Genomic DNA, 12608 nt, shown 5'->3' with positions numbered 1-12608 from the left:
TGGATGGACATGAAGGTTTATTTTTGATTTAAGAGTCATTTAGGGAGTTAACAAACTAACAGAAGTAACCTGACACATAAAGCTGACTTTTTTATGGTTTAAAGGATAAAAAGTGTTAGAACCGTTTAAGGCTCCTGAGTAAAGTGAAGTCCTTCCTCCCCCCGTGTGACTTCTCCTCTTATTATCAGTGTTTAGTCCAGTGTTAGTCTGGACCAGGACCCAGATGAGACCAGGTTACATCGGTACCGGCCTCTCTACGCTGGCTTCACGTTCGTTTAAGATTCATTTTAATGTTCTACTCATTAAGTTTGTGAATGACTCTGGACCCCAGTGTTTCGTGTTTTATTGCCTATTGCAGCTCATATTTATTAGTTTTATATTAATTGTTGCTTTATTCATATTAGTTCTTTGGTCCGACTGAGATCAGAGGGTGAAACTCCACCTTAAAGAACATTTAAAAACTTTGTCTTTGTACTTGTTTTGTTTCCTCTTTTGTGTTTTTCTCTATTTATTCAAACGTTCAAAGGTTCTAATGCAGCTTTATTTATTTTTTATTCATTTATTGGACTTCCAGCATTTAAAAAAAATAAATAAAAAAAGAATTTGCTTGTTTGCTGCACAGGGAACCAACAAACAAGGAACCAACGAACAGGGAACGTCTCATGATGCGCTCTGATTGGATCTTTCGTCCTCTTCTATGTCTCATAATGTCTGGAGGGACTGATGCTAATTAGCATTGTTGCTATTCTGTTGTCTGAACAGATGCTCGTGAATGTGCACTGGTCCTTGTCAATAACATCAGTAGCTTGTCGTAGTCCTCAGGTTTCGGAGCTTGCAGCGGGTCCGTGAACGCAGCAGAGGCGGATGTCTTCGTGTCTTTTTTCTCTCTAGTAGTTTGTTGAGTTTGAGTCTCAGGGCGGAAACCTGAAGACAAACTGTTGGACCGTCTCTGTCCTCGTGTCTCCTCCGCTCGATCAGCTGCGATCAGCTGTGTTCGGACGTGATCAGCTGATCGATGGATTAGAGGTGAGTGGTCACTTCTCTGCGTCTTCAGGCTGCGGCGCTTTTTCCTCAAACGTTTAGGATGAAGCTGTGGTGGGAAACCGAGCAGCTGTGTGACCTCTGACCTCTTCGCCCTCAGGCATCACTTCACTTTACTGTCGAGTCATCGAGGACAAAAATGTCCACGCAAAAAAAAAAAAAAAAAAAAAAAAAAACGATAAAAACTTATCTGTTTATATTTGTTTCAGTTTTTTTCTTTACAAATCTTTTAAACCATTTCAGCATTTTACAAGTCCACCTTAAAGTCACTGCTGTTTCTCACTAAAACACAAAACAGCAACAAAACAGAAGTGAGCTGAGCTGTTTTCCATAAAACTAATGTTTGGAGGCTGAAGCTCGGACACGAACAGGTTTATCTGAGGTTCTGATCTGAATCATTAGTTTCTGTGTAGCATCACATTTTACATTTACTGTCATGGACAATAATTTTCCTTTGAATCCCAGTAGAACCACATTTTATCAGTCATGACACAATATAAACATTCATTCTGTGATATCAGAGTTTATTTCAGAGAAAAAAACTAAATATTTAGTTCGACTATAATCAGCTGTTCCCCCGTTACAGGGGAAAGATGTTTGTTATTTCAATAGTTTTGTGCTCGTGTTATTGAGCTTTGTGTGTGTGTGTGTGTGTGTGTGTGTGTGTGTGTGTGTGTTTGTGTGTTATATCACAAAATGAATTGTTTTATTGCGTCATGGTTGAGAGGTTAAAATGTGGTTATAATAATAAAGTCAATGGGACATTTTTATCCACTAAGGTCACAGGACGGTAGTACATTGTGTTTTTGTGTGTTTCCATAAAAAAAGTGAATTTAAGTAAACTGACATTTACATCCAGGCTTTTATTTTGACAGGATTGAAGGACATGGCGTGTGTGTGTGTGTGGCTGGTGTGTGTGCTGAGTGCGTGTGTCGGGGCTGTCGGCGGATTGGACAGAGATGACCACGCCCACCGGGACCAACAACACCGTCACCTCGTTTCCACCGGCAACCAAGAACCAGGTAGGAAGTTTTCCCATGAGCCTCGGCGAGGGGCGCTAATGCTAGCATGCTAATGGGAGTGGTGATGATGTCCTCATAAGTGGACACATTAGTGGACAAGGACCAAAACCTCATCAAGTTTTAACAGATGCGTAAATTTAGCAAATTCTGTCAACAGTAACGAGCTACAATGTTGCTTGTTAGCAGGTCCTCGTTTGAGGACGTTGGGACTTGGTAGGTTGTAGATCCTTGTTAGCACGGCCACGTTCAGGTATTTAAATACATAGTTTTATATTTACACATGGTGGTGACTTTATTGCATTAATAAAAATAATATAATAACCCCAGTGTCCACATATGAGGACAGGATTCCTTTCAGAAACCACTTCCTGTTCAAAGATGACGTTGAGTCTTTTTTATTCTGAGGTCCAACTGATCCCAAACACGCTGGAGAAATTAACTGAAGCTCTGGTCTCAGTTTAAAACTCATCACATGCGTCAAATCCGTCAATGTCAGCGCAATAAAATGACAAAAATAAACCTTAAAGATGTAAATATAATGCTAAGAGAATTCATTTTAAACTATTTAGATTTTCTTCTCTCTAAGAAGATCTGAACCTGAGGCGACAGCGTCTCCTAGAACCGAGAAAAGAACAGAATGTCTTTATCGTTATCGTACAGGTGGAATGATAATTAACCAACATGTTTTATCCTTTTAGTCAATCCAACAAATTAAACCTCCAGAAAATGATTAGAATTAAAAAATGTTCCCGAGTTTATGAGTCAGGTTCTTTTTGTTTAGTTTGTGAACGACCTAAATAAAAACAACCATCCAGAAAAGCTGTTACAGATCGTAGAGAAATATCGAGATCAGCATCAAACCACAGACCCGTAACGATACAGAGACTATTATCTAGAGTAAGAACACACATTATCTCCATTAAATTAGGGAAAGTCATTAAACATGAAGCAAAACAATGACGTTAATCGTTGAACGAGGTCAGATTGACTCCAAAGATAAATCAGTAATAGGAGGATTAATGTGAGCTAACGTCTCTTTAGAATAAACGTCTCTGTGGAATAAAAATAAAGGAAAAGTAAAAACATCTTAAACACTCACACGACCTAAAGATTCTCCTCACACGTAATAATGAGACAAACACACGTGTCCACGGGTGGAATTATTGAACATCATTAAGAGAATTAGTGTGTGAATTATTGCACATTCACATGTTATTTCTTTATCGTTTCTTTATAATCACAGTGTGACATGAGGATAAAACCTGAGATGTGATTGGCTGAAGGAGCAGCATCATTACGAGGTTTAATGTGACTGGACTGAAAGAATGTTCTACTGGGAGAAATGGTGAAAACTCGGCAGCGTTGTGTCATCGGTGACTGGTTCTGCTCTCGTCTTTTAGCCTTTGACCTGTTCGATGTTTTTGGTTTCAGCCTGGTGCTTTGCTTTCATTCCTGTTTCTGTGTTTACGTTAGCCCGTGTTAGCTTCCAGGCTAATGTTATCCTTGCCTCCACCAATCATCTGACTCATCCTCATGTTTTCTGTCTCATTTCTGACTCTTTGGGTTTTAAATCAGCCGCTGGCCTCGTCCTCTGGCCTCTTATTTTATTTATACAACGTCAGTAACAATCCAGATCCTCTCGAGACGTTTTCCAGAGCCCAGAGTCAGAAACTCTCCTCACGGCCTGAAACCGGAGGAAGAGAAGCAGCATGAAACAGCACGGAGGTCAGAGTCAGGGACAAGTAGAGTCCAGACTGGTCCACGGGTACAGGTTCAGGCTTTTAGGACTTAATCCACAGATAAAACAACAAAGGTTTAATTTAGGAAGGTGAGGTCTAAGAGCGAAGGAGAGGAAAGAAAAGAAAAACCATAAACCTCAAATAACTTAACGAAGTCTGTGGAACTGAATTAGATTCATGTAATTAATTAAAGAGGAGCTACAGAGACCAGGACCAGGACCAGGACCAGGATCAGGATCAGGGTCAGGGTCAGGGTCAGGGTCAGGATCAGGACCAGGATCACGACCACCAGAAGGTCCTCAGAGGCAGAAACAGGAGTTTGTGTTGTTGCTGTGCGGTAGCGCTAGCGTGGGAGCTAGCCGTTAGCAGCTAACCACAGCGTCCTGTAGGCGACACGCTGATGATGTCACAGGAAGTAAAAGCCACAGAAAGAGACGGTTTGGAGGGAGGAAGTGTCGGCTCCGCCCACTCGGCGTGGACAGGAAGTGAGATGGATGCAGATTAACTTGTCAGGGTGCATGATGGGAGGTGTGGTCTTCCCTCTGTGTGTTTGTGACTTTGACCCGACCGTCCTCCTGTTTTCATTCTGTTATCGAAGTATTTCTGTCCTCACAGCTGCTCGTCGTAATCCTCTTCTTCTTCTGTGGTGCAGCCGCCGTGGGTGGAAGGAAACCTGAGCCGAGGGCTGACAGCTGTGTTCTAGGTTTTAATCTGTCGTCCAGCATCAGATCCAGAAACACAGTCGGCCTCGTTGAGCTTCGTCTGGGTCGTGTTTATGTCTCCGTGTCTCTGAGCGTCTGGTTCATGTCTGAGAACTCAGGTTTTATGAGATTTATGGAACAATGAGGAGGATTTAAGATGAACGTTGGTGGTTAAACACGACCAAAACTAAAAGACATTCTACTCACAGTCCTGAGAGTCTGGATAAAATGAACTAATGTCCTTTTTCTAAGCTCCTCTAGACTAAATGTTCCTGTAACAGCTGATCAGGGTCTAAACAGATCCCAGATCAGAACCAGTTGAGTTGTGAGATGTTGGTGGTTTCCTCTCATCAGCTGATGCTCCAACATTTCTACTGGATGAAGGTCAGGACTTTGACTTGTTCCTAAACATTCATCTGGTTCTTCTGGAGAACCACTGGTGTTCTTGGGCTCCTTGTCTTCCTCCATGACCCAGTTTCTCTTCACATTCAGCTCATGGACTCATGTCCTGACATTTTCTTTCAGAGTTCACTGGTAGAATTCACAGTTCATTGGTCCATCAATGATGAGCAGATGCAGCAGAACAGGCCCAAACCAGGACATTAGCGCCCCCATGTGTCATGGAGGGATGAGGTTCTGATGCTGGAATGCAGTGTTGGTTCATCTCCAAACATTTAAACCAAACTTTCTACTCTGGTCTCATCTGTCCACTAAACATTGTCCCACATGTTCTTTGTGGACAGAGAGCAGTGTCTTTGGTTGTTGAGTGGATTCATCAACATGAACATCAGCCAATGTGAGAGAGGCCTTTAGCTGCTTAGAAGTTCCCCTGGGTTCCTCTGGTTCCTCTCCCACTATGATGGAGTGATGTTTGTTGGTGGACCACTCCTGTGGAGGGGAACAGTCGTCTTCAATCTGTCTGACTCTCTGTGGATTATTTGTGGCTTCCAGACTCTTTACAGATGGTTGTGGAACCTTTTCCAGCCTCATGAGCAACAACAACTCTTTTTCTGAGCTCCTCACAAAGCTCCTTTGATCTGTTGTCATCACACACTTCAACACAAACATCTGGACTTGTGTTTCTAGAAGACGTTTCCTCCAAGTCTCTGTAGATCTGTGTGTGATAGATGCTCTTTTCTGTAGATCTGTGTCTCATAGATCCACCGCTCTGTCAGGACGAGAGCTCCGTCCTGAGTTTCGATGCGATCTGCAGCATCCACAAAATGATGGACGATGACGCTGACGGCACCGTGGACACGACCGAGACGGACGAGGTGAGACAAATACTCAACGCTCTTCAGACGTTTCTAGTGGAAACTCAAACCACTAACGTCTCGTCCTCAGTTTCTCAGGGAGGATCTGAAATATCACGACTCCAAAGCCAAACACAGCAGCTTCCATCGAGCCGACCTGCACATCAGCGTGGAGGACATGTGGAACACCTGGAAGAACTCTGAGGGTGAGTCCATTGAAAACATCAGGGTCATAGATCAGATTCTAGGATTCAGTCTGTGGATGTGACTCCGTTCTATGGATCAATGACATGATGCCTCATACGTAGCAACTGGCTCAACCACGGCTCCGTCAGTGTGTTAACATCCACAGTTTAATGGACTTATGTGTCCTTGTCCCAGTTTACATGTGGCGTAGAAAATCAAATAACTGACGGGAACATGTCCTCCTCCTCCACACTAGGGGGCGATATATGTTTTTTCAGCGGGTTAATATGGCTCCTTTCTTGTTGACCTAGTACGTCACAATAAACAGAGTCGTTCATGTGTCAGACTGACATTTCAAACTACAACCAGATGATAATAGTTCAGCTTTTTAATCTCATACGTATGTGGCGCTACTCCTGGTGCAGATAGATGGCGCTGTCCCCTGTTCTTCTACCAGCTCTGTTTACCTTCTTCTTCTTCTTCTGTGACCAGTTTTCTTGGTTGTTTTTGTTCTGAGGTCACACATCAGCGCAGCGGTTCTGGAGCATGAGCACACGTTGTCCAGTTAAAGTCTGATTAAGGCTTTAACTTAGTTTTTTCATGTGTGCGTAAACCTCCTCACTAACATCACAGCTCCTCACTAACACCTCCTCACTAACATCACAGCTCCTCACTGGCACCTCCTCACTGACACCTCCTCACTGACACCTCCTCACTAACATCACAGCTCCTGTCCTGGAGTCACTCCTCACACCAGACTCCTCTAGACTCAGCTAGGAGCTACACCAGAGGACCTGGACCTGGAGGAGGACGGGTCCTGGGTTTTAATGCTTCATGTTGGTTTAGGAGAAAGAAGGAGGTGTCACCTGGTCTCTGTTTCCTGTGTTCAGTGTATAACTGGACGGTGCAGCAGGTGGAGGAGTGGCTGCTGCTCAGTGTGGAGCTGCCTCAGTATTCAGAGACCTTCAGGAAGCTACAGCTGGACGGACGAGCTCTACCCAGGTACCGCTGCTCCTCCTCCCCCTCCTCCTCCTCCTATACCTACTCCCCATATACCTCATATACCTCATCCAGTTTTCGCACTCACTGTTGTTCTGTTATAGTTTTATTCCTTTGGATCAAATTCATTTTTAAAGATTCTTATAAATTTATTGAAAATAAAAAACTAAGAAATCACATGTACATAAGTATCTTTCCTCCTCCTCGTCCTCCTCCTCCTCCTCCTCCTCCAGGCTGGCTGTGAAGAACACCACATTAACCGTGTCCCTGTTGAAGATCTTAGACCGGAGTCACACTCAGAAGCTTCAGCTCAAAGCTCTGGACATCGTCCTGTTCGGACCTCCACCAGGTTCAGTGCTGTTGTTGTTGTTGTTGTTGTTGTTGTGTTGTTTTTATGTTGTGTTGTTGTGTTGATGTGAACTCTGAGGTTCTTCAGGTCGTCAGAACCGCTGGAAGGACCTGGTCCTGGTTCTGTCCGTCCTCATGGCGCTGTGTGGCTGCTGGTTCGCCTGGGTCCAGACCAGGAGGTCCAGAGACGACCTGGGGAAGCTGATGAAGGACCTGGAGGGTCTGCAGAGGGCCGAGCAGAGTCTGATGGACCTGCAGGAGAAGTGAGTCCTGGAACTGGTCCTGGAACTGGTGGTGGTTCACCAGACCTTGATTTCATAGCTGAATTATAACAGCAGCAGGAAGTAACTGAGAGGGGGGCGGGAGAGAGTCCAGGGCAGAAACTTTCGTCCTTTTATGGTCAGAACATGGAGTCATGTTGTAGCAGACCGACACATTCAGGTTCCTCCTGGTTATGAATGAATGGATGAACAGAGACAGTCAGTGAACGTCTCTTCAGGTCCAGACTCACTCTGCTGATCCTGGGGATGAACTCTGTTTCCTTTGTGGAATAATTCAGTCCGGCTAAAAATAGACCGACACTCTGAGACGGGACACAGCGCCTCCTGCTGGTCTGGAACTGGAACTGTTGGTGTTCCTGCTGGACTGAAGCTGAAATCATTTACTGAACAGGAAAAGTCAGCTTCCTTAAACCTACAGACTGATCCTGAAACCTACGACTGATCCTGAAACCTACCGACTGATCCTTAAATTTACCGACTGATCCTGAAATTTACCGACTGATTAAATTTATTGCTTAAAGTAAAGAATTCTCCAGTTTTCTAGGTCAGTAAACGCAACATTCAACAAATACAAAACACCTTCAAGTGTCGTCCTGAGACCTGCGACACGTTAAAGAGTCTTTATTTGTCCCTGAGGAGACATTTGTCCTGGACACATTCAACACGAGTCCAGAATTAAAAAGAAACACACAACTCCATAACAAATAGAATAAATAAAAATAAAAACTGTGTTGTATCGTTGTGTTGTATCGTTGTGTTGTATCGTTGTGTAGTATCGTTGTGTTGTATCGTTGTGTAGTATCGTTGTGTAGTATCGTTGTGTTGTATCGTTGTGTTTTATTGTTGTGTTGTATCGTTGTGTTGTATCGTTGTGTTGTAACGTTGTGTTGTATCGGTGTCAGGCTGCAGAAGGCTCAGGAGGAGCAGCGCTGCGTTCAGGTGGAGAAGGTGAAGGTGGAGGAGGAGCTGAGGAACGAGATGAACTCGGCCCAACGTGAAGCCATTCGCCTCCGAGAGCTCAGAGAAGGAGCCGAGAGCGAGAGGAGTCGCCAGAAATACGCAGAGGAGGAGCTTGAGCAGGTAGACCTCCCTCACCTCCCTCACCTCCTTCACCTCCCTCACCTCCCTCACCTCCCTCACCTCCTTCACCTCCCTCACCTCCTTCACCTCCCTCACCTCCCTCACCTCCTTTACCTCCCTCACCTCCCTCACCTCCTTCACCTCCTTCACCTCCCTCACCTCCTTCACCTCCTTCACCTCCTTCACCTCCTTCCCCTCCCTCACCTCCTTCACCTTGTTCACCTCCTTCACCTCCTTCACCTCCTTCACCTTCCTCACCTCCTTATTTATCTGGCACATTTTAAAATACCATAAAATTAGAGCTGTGAAACCGTTAAACCTTTGATCAGATTAATCTGAGAGTTTCTGTGGATTAAACCAGATTAAATCAGATTAATTGAAATTATTTAGATTAAATCAGATTAATTCACATTAATCCGATTAAATCTCCTTCATGTTTAATCTCGATTGCTGATGATCCAACAGACTCCAGGAAGAAGAGAATATATCTACACTGAACGAGTTCATTTAACACCTTCAACAACTTTTAGTGTCTTTCTTTGTCCACCATATGTCCACATGGACGTGTCCCTGTTGCTACGGAGACCAACTAACTTGTTGACATTGTCCAACCAGAGGAGAGCTGACGCTTCTTATTGAGAACAGTGTCTCCCAGTGAACAGTGGCTGCAGGAGTGGACACATATTAGCAGCAGCATTGGCAGCTTGTCTTTGTCTTGGTTTGTCTTGGTGTGTCTCCAGCTGTTAGCCGCGTTAGCCCAAGTGCTAGTGCCTGAGTCTGGTGGAAGAGGCTAGCTTAGCTACGCTACATGTCTGACTTGTTGCCGTGGTGATGCTGCAGGTGCGGACGGCGCTGAGGAAGGCTGAGAAGGAGCTGGAGTCTCGGACTCACTGGGCTCCTCCAGACTCTCTCCAGAAGTGGCTGCAGCTGACTCACGAGGTGGAGGTCCAGTATTATAACATCAAGAAACAGAGCGCGGAGAGGCAGCTGCTGCAGGCCAGGGAGGGGGTGAGTGCTCTACTGGTCTGGTTCTGGTTCTGTTCCTGGGTCTGGTTCTGGTCTGGTCCTGGTCTGGGTCTGGGTCTGGGTCTGGGTCTGGGTCTGGTCCTGGTCTGGGTCTGGGTCTGGGTCTGGGTCTGGTCCTGGTCCTGGTCTGGTTCTGGTTCTGGTTCTGGTCTGGTCTGGTCCTGGTCTGGGTCTGGGTCTGGGTCTGGGTCTGGTCCTGGTCCTGGTCCTGGTCCTGGTCCTGGTTCTGGTCCTGGGTCTGGTCCTGGTCTGGTCCTGGGTCTGGTCTGGTCCTGGTCCTGGTCCTGGTCTGGTCTGGTTCTGGTTCTGGTCCTGGTCTCAGTGTTGTCTGGTTGTTTCAGGCTGAGAAGATCAAGAAGAAGAGGAGTTCTCTATTCGGGACGTTTCATGTAGCTCACAGCTCGTCTCTGGACGACGTCGACCACAAGATCCTATCGGCCAAGTGAGTAGAACATGGACTGTAACAACAACAGTAGAGCCAGTAGAGCTCCCCCTGGTGGCTGGAGGCTGCAGTATAGGTCATAAGCTCCACCCCCTCCATGTTAGTGGGCGGGACCTGGGCCAAACTAAAATAGGTGCTTAATAAATTAGTGATGAATGTTCAAGTGGTATTTTTTTTTTTGGATAATTTTCATTTTAGTTCATTATATGATGCCATAGAAACAGGATGTGACATCATGACGACCACCAGTTGCCATGCCAACAGCTCCATAAGAGGTCCTATGGGATAGCGTAGTATAGCGTAGTAAAAAGGTCTGGCATCGCTATCGTGGCTTCCTCCCTTCCTTTACCCCTTCTTTCCTTCCTTTCGGTCTCTCTCTCCTTCCTTCTCACCTTCCTTCCTTCCTTCCTTCCTTCCTTCCTTCCTTCTCTGAGCCCGTTACCTGCTCAGGTGTTGACTCCGCCCCCTCAGACAGGCCCTGGCTGAGGTGACGGCCGCGCTCAGAGAGAAACTCCACCGTTGGCAGCAGATCGAGACTCTGACGGGATTCGGTTTGGTCAACAACCCGGGTCTGGGAGCTCTGGCCTCCGCCCTCAACCTGGACCCGTCCTTCCTGGGCCTGAGACCTCCGACCCCTCAGCACCTCCTCCTGTCCGACGACCTGGACGACATGGACGAGGACATCTTGTCTCCAGGGACGCTGCAGTGTGAGTTCATCTCGTCTCCTTAGGACTAATAAATATTACTCAGGTCTCTAGATCTAGAGGTTTGAGTTAACTCCTCCCTTCCTTCCTTTCTGGGGACGCATGTGGACACACATTTTAATTGATACCGGGAACTTAACGGTGGCTGGTCTCTGACTCCTCCCCCTCCTCTGATTGGTCCTCTGGTCTCTGCATCTCTCTCCTGATTTGCTTCCTGCAGATGCAGCTTGGCAGATGGACCGGCGAGTTAGTGACCTCTGGCCCCTGAGTGGCATCGCAGACACCCAGTCACCATGGAAACAATCCGGTTGGCCCCGCCCTCCTTCTTTTCCTCCTCCCTTCCTTCTTTCTTCCTCTCTTTCTTTCCTCCTCCTCATCCTCTTTGTCTTTCTCTTTGCAGCTCAGAGTCTGATGCCCCTGCGACAGAGGGTAGGAGACCCCGCTGCGATGTTCAGCTCTCAGAGGTTGGTTGAAGGGCGGGGCTTACAGCAACAGGAAGGGCGGGGCTTACAGCAACAGGAAGGGCGGGGTTTAAAGCAACAAGAATGGCCCAATCACATCATCACACACTCCGATTGGCCACGTTATTGGAAACTTGGGACATTTGAGGACAAAAAAGCCAAGAGGGACCAGTGGAGACACATAAAGTATTATCACACTCTGCAGGAAGGAGTTTTCTTTCCAGCTTCAAATAGCACATTAACCAAGCCAAGCATACGTTAGTCGGGGATTCTGCTAGCACTTGGGCTAACGCGGCTAACAGGTGGAGACAAACCAGGATTAATCTGAATTAATCCACATCAACCTGAGATTAATCTGATTAAAAGTTTGAATTGTTTGGCTGCTCTAATGTAAATGTTCCTTTTTCAGGGACATCATGAACCGTTCAGACTCTGACTCCGCCCTTCCGCTGTCTCACAGCGAATCACGAGGCGTGTACAGCTCTAAGCCCCACCCCCTGCCATCCAGGCTCCACCCCCTGCAGGGTACAGGAGGAGGAGGTCTGGAGAAGAGCTCCAGCCTCGGGGAGCTCAGAGGAATTTCTCCCTCCGTCCTCGCCTCTGCCAGCTCCACCCGTTCCCTCTGTATCACATCCGACGCCGTCAACGCCTTCTCGTCCTCCACCTCATTGGCCAGCAGTGGCCAGGGGGCGGGGCTCCAGGACGGAGGGGAGGAGTCCAGCAGCAGGAGGAGAAACGCCTTCAATAAGATCTTCAAGAAGAAGCAGGGACGCCACTGAAGAGACGACGTCTCCATCAGCTTCATCCTCCTCCTCTTTTATCCTGTTTCTGTCTTTATGAAAATGATGCCTGCAGAGAAGGTGGAGGATGATTTCTGCTACTGGACATAAGAGCAAAACCAAGTCCAACATCAAGACACCAACGTTCTGCAGGACTTGGCTGTAAAGAGAAGAACGGATCGAGGATGAATGAGGCTCCAGTTATCATGACACATGATAAGAATGATTCATGATGGGACGTCATTCCTCTGTTTCACCACATCCTGTTAAAGTGTTTTTCTTTTTCTTTTTTTGTATATGTGACCTGAATGAAGACTAAAGAACGTCTGAGGTTTAAATTGGTATTTACTCTGAACAAAGACTGAAGCAGCTGCTGTGTGAGGACTTCATTACCCAGAGTCTTTGATGCCAAAGAACTAAACATTTATTCAGTTATTTTTTTATTTATACGTCTGAAATCTCTAATAAAACGGTAGAAGTGGACAGTTTCTGTTTCTTCTTCTCTGGTGGATTTTTATTTGATTATTAAATATTGTCAGATTATTG

The 12608-nt window shown here is 46.1% G+C and overlaps 1 protein-coding gene across 2 annotated transcripts; it reads left to right on the top strand.

Annotated features, from left to right (window-relative positions):
- Positions 1–867: 867 nt before the first annotated feature.
- LOC125021477 (stromal interaction molecule 1-like) lies at positions 868–12545 on the top strand. Of its 2 annotated transcripts, none has more exons than XM_047607567.1 (14): positions 868–1026; positions 1917–2063; positions 5647–5777; positions 5848–5962; positions 6833–6944; positions 7175–7290; positions 7378–7552; positions 8473–8650; positions 9491–9658; positions 10018–10118; positions 10590–10825; positions 11043–11129; positions 11223–11286; positions 11693–12545. In XM_047607567.1, the coding sequence occupies exons 2-14, from the start codon at positions 1928–1930 to the stop codon at positions 12060–12062; spliced, it is 1989 nt and encodes a 662-aa protein (XP_047463523.1). In that variant the 5' UTR covers positions 868–1026; positions 1917–1927; the 3' UTR covers positions 12063–12545. The 2 variants fall into 2 exon arrangements, with proteins under 2 accessions (XP_047463523.1, XP_047463524.1); XM_047607568.1 differs by lacking the exon at positions 868–1026 and adding an exon at positions 3307–3408 and having other exon boundaries at positions 1920–2063.
- Positions 12546–12608: the final 63 nt, after the last annotated feature.

The sequence above is a fragment of the Mugil cephalus genome, chromosome 15 (assembly GCF_022458985.1).
Source record: "Mugil cephalus isolate CIBA_MC_2020 chromosome 15, CIBA_Mcephalus_1.1, whole genome shotgun sequence".
In the NCBI taxonomy this organism is placed as follows: Eukaryota; Metazoa; Chordata; class Actinopteri; order Mugiliformes; family Mugilidae; genus Mugil; species Mugil cephalus.
The sequence above is the reverse complement of the archived record's forward strand: the minus strand, read 5'-3'. Positions and strand labels throughout refer to the sequence as shown.